General features: G+C 32.7%; 1 protein-coding gene across 1 annotated transcript; it reads left to right on the top strand.

Annotated features, from left to right (window-relative positions):
* The first annotated feature begins 4,317 nt into the window (after positions 1-4,317).
* Positions 4,318-12,160, top strand: LOC123015557 (fatty acid synthase-like). Its single transcript, XM_044415341.1, has 16 exons — positions 4,318-4,719; positions 4,767-5,145; positions 5,191-5,394; positions 5,443-5,572; positions 5,671-6,503; positions 6,554-7,798; positions 7,844-8,828; positions 8,878-8,999; positions 9,051-9,207; positions 9,256-9,421; positions 9,473-9,944; positions 9,989-10,144; positions 10,195-10,600; positions 10,645-11,000; positions 11,047-11,350; positions 11,399-12,160. Exons 1-16 carry the CDS (start codon positions 4,647-4,649, stop codon positions 12,008-12,010), a joined length of 6,600 nt encoding a protein of 2,199 aa, XP_044271276.1. The 5' UTR covers positions 4,318-4,646; the 3' UTR covers positions 12,011-12,160.
* The last annotated feature ends 3,299 nt before the right edge of the window (positions 12,161-15,459 follow it).

Raw genomic sequence — 15,459 nt, 5'->3', positions numbered from 1 at the left:
ACACTTGATTTTTCAAATCTGTTATATCTTAAATGAGCTATGTGTTCTTTAAACCTAGTGTTAACTGAACGACGTGTTTGCCCAATATATTTTTGTTCACAATCTTTACAATTAATTTCATAAATCCCCGATTTTTCTAATGGTCCTACTTTATCTTTAGGATTACCAAGAAAACTTTTGAGACTTCTACCAGAGTTGTAAACAACTTGGTAGTCAAGATTTTTGAAAATTTTACTCAAACCTCTTGTGATTGAGGGAGTATAAGGTAAGGTTATAAATTGTCTCATGAATTCAGACAACGGCCCCATTCCCTTTTCTCCCCTCTACTCGTTAGTTGGGGGTAGGGAAAGTGAAAGTCGGAAAATTAGTATATAAGGCATTACCATTGTTAAATTAGTTAGTTTTATTCTCACCTGAGGATGACCACTTTGTGGTCGAAACGCGTTGTGCTATTAAAATAAAAGTTTGGTGTGACGGGCTAATCGTGTTTTTGTTCATATAAATCAGTTAGAAAAAAAATCTAAAAATGATCGCTTCAAATACTGTTCTTTTAATTTTACCCGAATGTCATAAAACTTTGTTGTCTCTCTTGCTCTTCAAGTAAGTAGGTAAGAGCAAGTAAGATAAACGTTATGCCGCTCTCTGGTCACACCAGTGGTATGTTGTCTTTCTCGCACTTAGGTCCTATAAAAGAGACAACAAACTTCAGCATGCCTATCTAGTCCACTCAACCAAAACATAACAGTGATTCTCAATAGGTTAAAAAATACAGCAAGAGAAATTAACAATTAATGATGGATGTTTAATAAAATAAACAGACTGTTAACATTTAGTTTTGCTTGGAAACATAAAAAACACATATTAATTTATTAAAAAAAAAAATAATAATAATAACAAATTATAGCTTAGTGGCGTCTCATAGTTTGAGAACGACTGGTAGTCCCTCCTATTTTGCGCTACGCTTGACCGTTTGCATTTTGTCTCACTCATTCGCATAGTAACAACGAAGACAAAACTAGTAGCGCATGGGATTGTGTTATTTGACAGTTTTACGATAAACGGGAAAAATTAAAAGAATACTACTATACTGACCATGACAAGCACCTACTTGATTATAATGGAGTATTCTTAAATAAATGAAATACCGCTGCATGTACGGAAACAATAAGTAATATTAAAATTAAAATTGTGACAATGATACTGAAACTGCTTGACACTTAAAATAGAACGTTTAATTTACTTAATTTCACTTAAGGGCGCGTTACTGAAACGTCAAAACATCGTTTGAGTAATTCATTCAGATTTTTTTTTATTTTAATTTTTTATTGAAATTTTTGACAGATACAGATTATAAAAATAATAAGAAAGAGATTAGTGTAGTTTTTAATGATTAAAAATTTATTTGAAATATTTATTCTCCTTTTAGATTAAATGTTGTTTAATAAAATTTCAAATATAAAGTATGAACAAAAACACGATTAGCCCGTCACACCAAACTTTTATTTTAATAGCACAGGCTAATCGTGTTTTTGTTCATCGTTTCCATACCAAGAAGATCCAAGAAGAAGAAAAATATAAAGTAATACAAACTTCTTCATGTAGTTATATAACAACTCCTTTACTATATGCTACATTATAGTACATAATTACTTTAAACTGATTGAAGAAAAAATAGTACAAAGACCGCCATTATTTGAATATAACGTTTGGAAAATGTGGCCTGTTGTAGTTCAATAGTTTTCTCTGCAGAGGGAGCCAATGTAAAAATGTTTTTTTTGTAATTAAATTATGAATCCTTGTATTGACAACTAACTAAAAGGAAAATATCATTCATTAAATTTTGTTACTCTGTGAATGGTGAATAAAGTTATGAAATGAGGGGCTTGCCTCCTAGAAATGGAGGATTTATTTTTGTCCAGTTGGTGATTTTAGTAGTGTTAAAAATCACCAGGATCTAGGGACAAAATATCTGTCAAATCCAGAGGCTTTGGATATGTATATTAAATCTCTGGTCAAATCAAAGTCTGTTGTAATAAAATACGTTAAATGATTAGGATTAGAAGTAAGACAGCAGATGCAAAGGTGGCTTAGATTAGATTCTGTTAATTTTTTCCAATGTGGTTTACTTTTCTCGTGGAATGGCTCACAGGCCAACTTAATAATTAGAGCTCAAGATAGTCGACAAACCAATCTTCGATCATAATTGCTTCATGTAAAGGATAATTATTATCTTAAATTCTAATGAATGTGATGCCATTTCATTTGTATTGTAACCTGGGCATTCGCATCGGTACTCCAACCACAGTTATAAATCATTTAAGGGTTGTAAATTTTGACACCCAATAAAACATAAAATGTTAGTTTTTACGTCTAAAACAACTACTTAAAAGATTTGATAATTTTGCTAGCAAATTTAAAACTCACTTTCATGAACCATGACCAATAAAACTAATTTTAATGAAAATGTTATTTAATTCGCATTGCCAAAATCCAAAATTGCCACAATTAATTTATTCCATTTCCTGTTGAAGAAATAAGCTCCCAATAACAATATAAAGGTTAGCACACCGAGGTGCAACCCTTGTTGGATTTTCCCAATATTAGTAATATAAATTTCGTATACAATTTTTTTGTAAATATAAATAATTTTTTTATTACTTATAATCATTACAATGAAATACCAAAAGAGGTAATATCTTTAAAACACACATCGAAGAATTTAATTTGTAAACAAAAAAATTCTAACAAAAAAAAATACAAATTCAATGGTCAAATCAGTTTTTAAGGACAATCAAATTTTAATTCGGTTCATTGTATGAATTAAATGACATCACATTCATTAGAATTAATTTCATCGGCTATGGTTTTCGTAAACAAAGTGATTTCTTACTAAAAACATAATCAAATCAAATTTTACGCAATTGTACGATATTCAAGGTAAAAAGTAAAATTCTTTCGTGTCCTCAAGTTTACGGTATGGTTAAGGATGTTGCGGTCGGGATGGATAGACAGTGATCCCAAATGCCAGGCTCCGTTTATTAGCGTGACATCTTCAAAATCATCGGCTGTACGAATAACACTAATCACCTGTAAAATCGAACGTGCCGAATTTAGCGCGCCTGACGATCATTATTCGAGTCTGGCATGGCTCTGAGGACGTTCCACATTAGTCAGATTGTATTTTAAGCTGTTAGAACTATTTTTATCACTAAAAAAAAGGGCAGTGTATTCGTATGTTCTGACGCAGTTTCCGCCTCATCCCATAGGAACCCCCCCCCCCCCYMMATATACATGAAAATTACTAACCGAACAATTCTATCCATGTTTTCTGACTGGGAAAGTAAGTACCGAAAATCGTCACTACCTCCTTTATTATTGGTCTCAATAAATGTGTAACATTAAACGAACTTAATAGATGATGATACGATAAAAAATTAATAAATTGTCAGAACCTTTTGGTTCTCAGGTCAGGAAATATAATTTTTAATTTCTGAATTGCAAATTTTGCTTTTGCAAAACAAGTTAACTAATCTGAAATTCTATTGACTTTTTTAAAAAACTATATATATACTCTGTATGTATATTATATAGCTATAATAATAATCTGAATTTCAATTGATGACTACTGTAGTAGTAATATTGTAAGTAAGTAATATTGATAACGGACATTTTTGTAGAAACCTAACTAATATATAGGAACGAAATGGAAAAAATCCTCTCTACAACGGACACTCTGATCATCGGACGCGGACCATAAATGTCATATAAATTTACCTCCTACCGACAGAGGGGTTTACCCTAAATCAGGTACTAAAGTCTACTCTAAAGAAGGTACGAACACTACTGGAGCCGATCTCACAATGTAATTTGTAAAATAAAATGGAGCTGCCATTTGCTCCTCAAAAATGCAAACAGCAGTATACAGTTAAATGTTTTTGTTGTATTACCACCTACTTACTCAATTCAATAATAAATAATATAAATGAATAGGTAGTTTTAGTTTTATCAGTAAATTTAAACTGTTTTTTAAATAAACTTTTATATAAGATTCAAGGATTACATTAATGAGTTGCAGAATACAGAATAACCCCAAGAAAAACTTGTTAGTTAAAGTAATGAACTTCAAAAACATTTCAAATAAAAATGTTTTTTTCTAATTTTTTTGTACCTAACCTACTTTTAATTTCTTAATTTTTATATTTTTGTTATTATATTTAGTTATTTTGAATAAAAGACTGTTCAATTTTTTTATTAATTTTGCACACTACCCATTAAGGCACACCTCTTCACAACGGACAATTAAAGATTTCCCGTCGTGAGAGGTTTTACTGTAGTTAATAGATTCTTATAATCAAATTTGCATTTAATAATTACGGTGGATACTTTAATCTTTTAATAATTTTTAATGGAATTAAGTAGAATGTGTGACCACACCAAACAATTAGTTATTAAGATTGAGCATAATTATACGAATATTTGTGTGTGTCTTAGAATATTAATTCAACATGTGGAATAACTGGAAAAAATTATACTATCCTTGAAAACTAAATTTTATTTAGGTCAGGGGCCACACACAAAAGAATTTAAAAAAGACACTTGGGTCTATATAAACTCATGTTTGAAATTGTCTGTTAATCTTTGTAATAATGCAAGACGAGAGCTTCCAATTCGGTCGATGGCTTTCCACGCCGCCTCCTGGCGAAGATATTGTCATCACAGGTACAACCAATCCTCTTCAAACATCTACTAATAATTTTAATGTTTAGGAATTTCGGGACATTTTCCCAAATCCCCAAACGTGAAAGAATTCCGGGACAATCTAGTCAACAAGAAGTCAATGCTTTCGGAAATTGAAACACGGTGGCTTACGAAACATAGAGAAATTCCCCCAACTGGAGGACTCCTTCCTGATTTAACCAAATTTGATTTGGGATTTTTTGGGATTCATTTAAGGCAATGCCAAAATATGGATCCCACTGTTCGAATGTTTCTGGAAGTAAGTTTAGAAGCAATCCTAGATGCAGGACTGCATCCTGAAGAGTTAGAAGGAACAAAAACAGGGGTTTTTGTGGCGTACTCCGGGTCGGATGCCGAATGTGCAACATTAAGAAGTACTGACCAACCACAGGCTTTTGCAATTACTGGGTAACTTTTATTTGTTTTTTGTTAATTTTTTGTAATAATTCTCAGTTATGAGCGATCGTTTGTTCCAAGAAGAGTCAGTTATTTTTTGAAACTCAAAGGACCGAGTTATGTTGTCGACACTGCTTGTAGTAGCTCACTTAATGCCTTAGATCATGCCCTTAAAGCTATAAGAAGTGGACAATGCGATAATGCCTTAGTTGGTGGCTGTCATTTAACAATATTCTCACAAGTCACCTTACAATTTGCTCGGTACTACTTTAAAAACTTTAATTTTATTTAATTGCGTTTAATTTTAAGCTTTGGAGTTTTGAGCAAAGAAGGACGTTGCAAAGTGTTCGATCAAGATGCCGATGGTTATGTCCGCGGTGAAACAATTGCTTGTGTTTTTCTCCAAAAGTCGAAATGTGCCCGACGGATTTATGCAAAAGTGAGTAGTAAACCCCAACTATATCGAGTTTTGATAGCAGTCTAGTCGCTAATTTGATACTTACACCGCTGTGAGTTATTTTTTTATTGTTTTTGAAGATTGTTCATTCGAAAATGAACCATGATGGCTTCAAAAACGCAGGTCTCTTCTTCCCTTCATCTGAAACGCAAAGTAAACTCCTCAAAGAAATGTACTATGAAAGTGGCATTGACCCATCACGGTTAATTTATATGGAGCTCCATGGTACTGCTACAAAAGTGGGCGATTTGGAAGAAGTCCAAGCTGTAGCTAATGCCATATGTGAAAAACGAAGCAAAGCAAAACCACTTTATATTGGAAGTGTGAAGTCGAGTATTGGTCATGCAGAACCGGCTTCAGGTATGGGAGCCCTTATCAGAGTACTCCTAGCCATGGAAGACGACTTCATCACCCCCAATATCAATTTCAAAACTATTAAAACTGGAATGAATGCTCTGGAGGAAGGAAGAATGAAGGTCGTAACAGAAGTAACCCCATTTGAAAGTACGGATGTCATAATGAGTGTTAGTAATTTTGGTTTCGGTGGTACCAACTGCCATCTCATACTTGAAAGGGTTTCGGAGAAGAAAACGCGATTTGAAGATAATATCCCAAGATTGGTTTGTATAAGTGGCAGAAGTCAAGAATGTGTGAAGGAGATTTTAAATTTTTTGATACCACTAAGTTGCGAATTTGTTGGTTTATTGCACCAAATTTTCAAGAAACAATTTAGGAATCATTTATACCGAGGGTATTCAGTTGTTACGAAAGATGGTACTCTTGTAACATCAATTAGCCGAAATTTGGACCAGAAATCGCCGTTTTACGTGAATTTTGGTTGTTTCGACAAGTCGTACCAAATAATAGGGCAGTACTTTTTACAATTTCCCAGTTTTCAAAATTCGATGCATCGGTTGGTACCTACATAAATTAAATATAAATGCTTTATTCTTGTCTTTGTAGAATTAATGTAATTTTGAGTGACTACAACTTAAATATCTTTGATACAATCCAAAAACCGAAACAAAAAAACAATGAAGGGATTTTAGGAGGCGTTGCAGTACAAATTGGAATTGTTGACACTCTAAAAGAAGTAGGCCTTGATCCGATTGGGATTTTCACCAACTTGACAGGAAAACTAACCTGTGATTACCTCGACCAAAATTTGACACTTAAGGAAGTAATTCTTCAAACGCTTAAGGAAATTTTTGAAAATGACTTGAATCAAATTCTCACGAATCCGCAAAAAGCTAGACATGGAAGAAACTCCCCGAAAATTCAAAGTTTGAACACACTTTCAAAAAAATTCATCGTTCTAAACCTTACAGATTCCAACCAAATACTCTTAAAAAATCAAAATACATTTTTAGAAATTTTGGGTAAACTATACGAAGAAGGATACAACCTTCAACTGGATATTTTATACCCAAAAGTGGTGTTTCCAGTTGGTAGGAATACACCCATGATTGCACCCTTGATAAAATGGCATCATTTTAAAAATTGGAAAGTTGACCCTCTTTTAAAACTTGCCCAATGGTCAAATATGCAATATAATGTGAGATTGGCTGAAGATAATATTTATTTGTCCGGACATGTGATCGATGGTCGTAATTTATTTCCAGCAATCGGATATTTAAATATACTTTGGGAATTAATAGCAAAAAAGAAAGACGTACGTCCGATTCATCTTCCTATTGTTTTCGAAAATTGTAAATTTGTGAGAGCTACGACAGTCTCCAAAACTGATTACATATCATTTTCTGTTTCGATACAAAAGACAAGTGGGGTTTTTGAAATTACTGAAAATGAGAATCTAGTTGCCACAGGACGTGTTTATACTCCTAATGAAATCAATTTTATAAATTTGCCGGAATTGGAAATGAAAAATTATTCGAAAGAGATTTTAGACGAATACGAAGTTTATAAAGAGTTGCATTTGAGAGGATACAATTACAGTGGCTTATTTAAAGGAATTGTCAAATGTAATGATGATGCTGGAGCTGGACTAATTCGATGGGAGAATAATTGGGTCACTTTTATGGATAAAATGCTTCAAATGAAATTACTTGAGTTGGATTCGAGACTCTTATTCGTTCCTATTGGGATTGATACGATTTCAATTGATCCATTCAAACATTTGCAATTTGTTACAAAAAGCGAAGAAAATCATCTACTGGTCAATTCTTACAAAAATATTAATCTTGTCAAGTAAATTCTAATCTTGATTTTTCCCGTATTTAGTTATTTTTCTAGATCTGGAGGAATTGAAATTCGTGGTTTACATGCAAGACCCATTTCCCGTCGTAAAGCGACTCTCGAACCGGTCCTGGAAACCAATATTTTTATACCTAATGACTTTAAAACCAATTTAAATCAATCAGTTCGAATTAACACTCAAATAATTCTCGAAGAATCACTCGACAAAAATTTCACAGCGTTAGAAATTATCGACGAGTTTTCATTTGATTCGTTAGTGATGCCTTTGGTTTTTAATGCTCTCGAAGACGTGCCTTTGATACAACCAAATTTGTTAATTTCGACCACAAACCAAATTGAAGAAATTCCTGGTGTGAAAATAGAACCAAACGCACTTCTCCCTTCTAGTAATCTTCTCTTGATTGTTGCTTCAAAACTGTTACAAAGACCAACGCTCCTTAATCAAGTTTGGGCCGCTTTGAGTCCCAATGGATTTGTTTTAAGTCGTGAAGATTTGTCTTATGTGCCAGAAAATTTGGAGAAAATTACAATTTTGACTCAACATTGCACAGAAAATGAAAAACTGATACTTTTCCGGAAAAGTGAGTCAAGTAAGAAGGAAATGATTGAATTCAGTTCAAATCAATTCGAATGGATGTCACAATTGAAACAAGCTTTGAAAAATGATGATGAGATAATTGTATTTTGTCAAAATCGCGAAACTGAAGGGATTTTAGGTTTTGTAAATTGTATACGAAGAGAGCCGGGAGGAAAAAAAATTAAGTGTGTCTTTATAATGGATCAAGCCCCAGAAATTGATTTTGAAAATGGCTTCTATGTTCAACAAGTTAGAAAAAACATGGCTTTCAATGTTTACAAAAATGGAGAATGGGGGACTTACCGACATTTACATCTGGAAAGTCCGACAAATCATTTTAGTGAACACTCTTTTGTCACTTGTATTTCAAGAGGTGACCTCTCCACATTAAAATGGGTTGAAGGTCCTTTATCTCTTAAGGATAATAATCCAAATTTGGTTATAGTAAGTTGTTACAATTTTATGATTTTGATCAAAATTGTATTTGTTATAGACTAATTATTGTGCTATTAATTTTAAAGATGTTTTGACCGCCTCAGCTCGGATAACTCTAATAATGGATCGAATAAATCAAGAAAGTATTGAAGGAGTTGAGTTTAGTGGTCAAACATTAAGGTTTGAGTTTCAACAAAAAATTAAATCAACTTTTAATTTTTACATATTTAGTGGTCAACGTGTTATGGGAATGATACCTAATAGAGCTTTTTCAACTTTGATTGATTCTGACCCTTATCTAACTTGGCCAGTGCCTGATGACTGGTCTTTAGAAGATGCAGCAACCGTACCTATGGTTTACTCAACTGTTATTTGCGGTCTTTTAGTGGTACTTAATTAAAAAAGTTTGTGTTTTCGAAGTAACAAAAATTTTCAGCGTTCCAATTTAAAACCCGGTAGTTCAATTCTGATTCATTCCGGTACTGGTGGTGTGGGTCTTGCTGCTATAAACATAGCACTTGCCTATCAATGCAACATTTTTGTGACAGTTGGTACTCAAGAAAAACGCGATTTTCTCAAAATACATTTTCCACAAATTCCAGGTACTTGTTACGATTTATTATTTAATTTTGATTTAATTTGTATGTTTGTAGAAAATCAGATTGGAAATTCGAGAGACACTTCGTTCAAGGAAATGATTTTGAAAGTGACTCAAGGTCGTGGAGTTGATGTGGTATTGAATTCTTTGGCTGAGGAAAAATTGAAAACTTCTATACGATGTTTGGCGAAAGGTGGCACATTTTTAGAAATTGGAAAATTTGATTTAATTAATAATAATTCGCTTGAATTATTTTTGTTAAAAAAAAATGCAAGCTACCATGGGGTTATGTTAGATGTTATGTATAAAGCACCACCGGAAGCTAAATTAAAACTTTACAAAGAACTGTATAACGGTATTGAAYGCGGATATGTAAAACCACTTCCAAGAGTGGTTTTTGAAAGCGACAAAGTCGAATCTGGTTTTAGATATATGACTACTGGGAAACACATTGGTAAAGTTTTAGTGAAAATAAGAAGCGAAAATCAAGAAGAATCGAAAGAAAATTTAATTCAGTGTTTGCCACAGTAAGCTGGTTTTCAGAAAGTTTATTTTTATTAGTAATTTATAGATTCTGGGCTGACCCAAAAAAATGTTATATTATTCTTGGTGGTTTAGGAGGTTTTGGGTTAGAATTGGCCGATTGGTTAGTCTTGAGAGGTGCTCGAAACCTATTATTGACTTCCAGGATTGGGATCCAAACCGGTTATCAAACTCAACGAGTCAAGTAATTGACTTAAAAATCCAAAATTACGTAATCAATTAATTTCAATCTAGAATTTGGCAATCTTACGGCGCTCGTGTTCAAATTTCCACAATCACAATTTCTTCCAAAGAAGATTGTGTCAATTTAATTGAAGAAGCGTCAAAATTGGGTCCTGTTGACGCCATTTTCAACTTGGCGGTTGTCTTAAAGGACGAATTATTTGAAAATCAAACTGAGGAATCTTTCAAGATTTCCTTAACACCAAAAGCTTTCGCCACGAAATATTTGGACAAAGTTTCGCGAGATATGTGTCCAAATTTGAGATTTTTTGTAGTATTTTCTTCCGTTTCGTGCGGACGAGGAAACTTTGGACAAACTAATTACGGCATGGCCAACTCGATCATGGAACGAATTTGCGAAAAACGGAAACTTGAAGGTTTTCCCGCCTTGGCCATCCAATGGGGAGCCATCGGAGACGTAAGCATTTCTTGCTTATTGAGTTTCTCTAAATTAAATTTTAGGTCGGTTTAGTTGCCAAAATGCAAACAGATAATAAGGAATTGGTGATTGGGGGAACCCTCCAACAGAAAATTTCCAGTTGCCTCAATGTCTTGGATAGATTATTAAACCAAGAAAATGCAATAGTATCGTCAATGGTTGTGGCAGAAAAACGCGATAAAAGAATCGGGGGTGAAACTCCAGTTGATGCAGTTTGTAACATTTTAGGCATAAAAGACATTAAAAAAGTAAACCAACAAGCAAGTTTAACCGAACTTGGAATGGATTCGATGTTAGGAAATGAAATTTTACAAACACTAGAAAAAGATTTCGACATTTTTATTCCACCGAAAGACTTAAGAAATATGACTGTTGAAAAGTAAGTAATAATTTTTTCCAACGGCAATAAATATAAAGTTTCACAGACTAATCGAACTTCAAAACCAGAAAGAATCGAAAACACAAACCAAAAAATTGGAACAAGGCACAAAAACTCTCTTCCAGTTTCTACCAGACAGCTCTTCTGACGATGAATCTTCCATAAAACTCCAAAGCTTGGTAAACGAAAAGGAGGAGGCCCCTACTATTTTCGTTTTACCCGGAATTGAAGGTGCAATTAAGTTAGTGGAACCATTAAGCCAAAAACTGAAAGCACATGTTTTTGGTTTGCAATATTCGTTTAAAAATCCAGAGAACTCGATCCAAGAAACTGCACTTAAAATCCTACCGGTAAATTCTTTCATTATCATTTCCCCTAACTGTTTTGTAATCTTTAAGCATGTGAAAAGTTTGTTAAAGGATAAAAAAGACTTCACTTTTGTCGCGTATTCTTTCGGAGTGCTTGTCGCCTTAGAACTTGTCATTTTACTCGAAGAGGAAAATTGTTTCGGGCAAATTTTTGCAATTGATGGTGCTCCTAAATACCTAAAAGCCTCAATTTTACAACACCTTTCCGGAAATACCGAAACTGAATTTGAAACGTTTATAATATACACTATTTTAGCTAATTTTCTACCAATGGAACTTTTAAATAAAAACCGAGTCAAGTTGTTGAGTTGTTCGAACTTTAATGAACGGATTGAAACGGCAAAAACGTTGGTACCAACAGAATTGTTTAAACAAGAAAAAATCGATAACCAAGTTTTTATCACTTTCCATAATCGGTACAAATCAGTTCGTGAATATCAATTACAGACGAAGAAGATTAAATCAGGGATTAGACTTTACAAACCTGAAGTTCCAATGGTTGGGAATATGAAAGAAGATTACGATTTATCGCAATTTTGCGAAGAAAAAGTTCAAATAATGAATTTGAAAGGAGATCATTTCACAATAATTGAACAAATCGAACTTGCTGATGACATAAATAAAGAATTGGAGCTTTTATAAATTGATATTTTTTTACAGGAAAGTGTAGTACCTATTAAAGTTTGATATCCAAATAAACTAATTTAATTAAGTCATACTAAATTTCAATGTAAATATAAAAAAGATAACTTAATAAAATGTGGAACATACAAATTTAAGAATTTTTTTCATCATTTTCGAAGCTCAAGAAACTCAAGATCAGTTAAAACGTGAAGCTATAATGAAGCCTTCAAGCTTTGTGTACTGTTTTATTCGCAAGTATCCAATGTTACAAATAACAACAATTCCGCTAAAAAGTACGGATACAGCTAAATATTTTCAGAACGGTTTACCAGAGTACGTTGAAATTTGGAAAACAGTTTACCTATTTTTGGTCAAAGTTCAGGCGGCAAAGAGCTAACGATAGATAAAAACAACATTTTCAAGGCTAAAAAAAATACATTTTTCAAAATTTAATTAGTTCGATAATTTTTTCTTTTAATAAGGTAATAAAAATATTAAATTTGACCCTTCTTCACATAAAAAAAAATCAAGTTAACCTTGTATTCACAGAACAAATGGCGATAGAAGTGAAAAATATGAGGCGATGTAATTTAATTACTTTTAAGCGTATACCAAATTTCTATAAGTTTCAATAAATAGTTTTTATAATATTTAACTGTATCCATACTTTTTAGCAACCCTGTATAATTTTTAGATAAAAAAGCAAAGTTTTTAAAAATGTCAAAGCCATCTATGATTCCCATTTAAAAAAATACAAGTTTTTTATTACGGGTAAATAAATAACTGAAAAAAATTGTTAACTTCATTAAAAAATTCTACGTAAAAAAGTGTCTTTATTTCAAATCCGTATCTTCTATAATATCGAAGATGTGAATTTTTCTAGATTTCGCTAAAATGTCAACTTTTGTCTATAAGTTGAAAACAAAAGACAATAGCGGGATTCCGTTTTAACCAATAATATTTTTTCAAAAAATGGGCTTCAGAATGTATCACTCGTTTTTGACTAAACCTCTTAGTTTGGGAGATTCCCTATTCGGACATCCGAATTGCAGCACCCTGTGGGTAGGTACACACATGCCACCCTTATCTACCTGAATTTTCTAAACATTCTCTTCATAAGGAGATTTTAAGTGACTTGAATATTTTTGGCGACTTTGTTTTGCTTTCTTGAAAACATATACTTTGTATAGATATTTATAATAAAACATATACATACAGGATACGCCAGAACTCGCGCCCCTGAGAAAAATGCCATGTAAGAGATACCAGGAACATGGAAATAATGTTAAAAAAATTGTATCTATAAAAATTTCGAAGTTATGAAAGTTTCAGTTTTGCACTTTGATTCTATTTATTTCTGTTGGAAAAATTATTTTGCAAGTTTTTTTGCTACAGGCTATTAGAAAAAAAAACAAAGAAGCTGTATACTGAATTGCAATTCTGTTTAATGTTATTTGTGGCTTTTATTGGCAACATTTTTGTACTTTTACTAAATAATTATTAAAAAACACTTAAAGTCGCGGACAGTTCATAGTGGCCATTTAATTTATCTCAAAGTTGGCAGCACTTAGCCCGCCATTTCTATTAAAGTCTATTTTTTTTTAATGGAAATGCCAAACAGTCTTAACGTTGGCACCACTAGTAAATTCATTCATGATAATTTTAATAAAAGAAGTTGGCAGTTTTGGTTTTTTGAATTAATTTGAAAACAATGTCATTAAACGTCAACACAAAAAATCGTCTAAGAAAATTTTGAGACGAAACACCAAAAAAGGAACAAATTCGGTACCGCTAACAGTTTTTAGAAATTTGAAAACGAATAGTTCGCAAGCAGGAAGTTAGAACAAGAACCCGTTAAAATGTAGACGCAATTTGTAATGCAGGTTTGCTAAACATTCTCAATTTTTAGTAAAAATTGACAAGAATACAAAATAAACATGAATGAGAAAGAACCTCGGAAAGAACGCAATTAAATTAGTGTATTGTGCATCGTTTTTGAGGAACGAGTTGAAAAAGTAACAATTTTGAAACTAAAGTGAAGAAGCATTTAAAAAATGCATCAACTTTGAGCTCATTTTAATAAATGACACAAAATTTATTGCCAATCATCATAATACCTACTTGTATCTTTTTCCTTTTTCTTCAAGTTTTTGTAGCAAGATTCTCATTTTTGTCCACGAAATTGTACTTACTTGCGGTGTGTTTCTATCAAAGTTATTAGCACTGTCTTTAGACCTTAGGTGGTAATGATGTCTGTCCTCAGGTGTTCAATTATAGTGCTTTCAAAGAGCAAACAGGCACACAAGATTCATAAAAGTTACAATTTTGACAACATCTGAATTTATAAATAAAAATAAAATAAATAAATAACTTTATTAATATCAGTGACACTACAAGGTGTTTGGTATTCGTCAAAAGATATCTTTCGTACAATCTTCAATGTCATATAACTCTGCTTCAACAAGTTTAGCTCTAACCATCCATCCAAATACGTGGGATGGTAAGTTATGATAGGTAAACGGCAAACAGTTGTAAAGTTTTAAACACTGGTAAAAGCAGCTTTTTTCTATAAATAAATATAAATTATGCAACGGATATCGATACATTTCCATTTTGCGAGTAGAGTGTATATCCAATTGCAAATTTTTTCTAAATAAATATTTATGTTGATGAACAAAGCACAGACATTCATATACGTATAAACTCCAAAATGTCAAAAGATCAAGATGCTTAAAAATACCCCTACAGGAATCTAAATATCCTATATTTGCAATAATTCTTAGTGCCCTTTTTTGTAACTTAAACACTTGACTGCTACTACAAGATAAACCCCAGAAAAGTATGCCATATTTCATTATGGAAAAGAAATGTGCATAGTATACAGWCATCAATGTATCRCAACCCACAACTTTTTTAAGTTCTTTTAACATGTAGCAAATACTACTTAGTTTTGCTGATATCTTAGAAATGTGTTGTTCCCACGACAGGTTCTGATCAAGTACTAGGCCGAGAAAATTCGTATTAGGATCTAATTTAGAGAAGAAACCAAAATTGTTCAACGATTCCTTTTTTGATGTATCCGCCTTTTTGTGTTGAAATGAAATACATTTGGTTTTATCAGCATTAAGTCGAAGGTTGTTACAGTTAAACCAATTCTGTAATTGTGGAAAGAGCAGTTTCATTTTTTTGATTGCATCATGGATATTTTCCCCACAAAATAGTATACTGGTGTCATCCGCATAATTTACGAGACTCATATCGCCCCCTTCCAAATTGTATATCAAGTCATTGATGTACACTATAAACAATAAAGGCCCCAGAATACTACCCTGTGGCACCCCCAGAGTCACTTCCTTTTCAGATGACAAAAACTCACCTCTGCTGTTTTTTATCATTACCTTTTGCGTACGACCACCTAAATATGACTCCAGCCAATTATATGCAGGTCCCCGGATGCCGTAGTTTTC

Source organism: Tribolium madens, unplaced genomic scaffold, assembly GCF_015345945.1.
Source record: "Tribolium madens isolate multiple individuals breed KSU strain unplaced genomic scaffold, Tmad_KSU_1.1 Scaffold_19;HRSCAF=116;Tcas5.2_LG9, whole genome shotgun sequence".
In the NCBI taxonomy this organism is placed as follows: domain Eukaryota; kingdom Metazoa; phylum Arthropoda; class Insecta; order Coleoptera; family Tenebrionidae; genus Tribolium; species Tribolium madens.
Note: the sequence above shows the minus strand (reverse complement) of the source record. Positions and strands in the feature narration are given on the sequence as shown.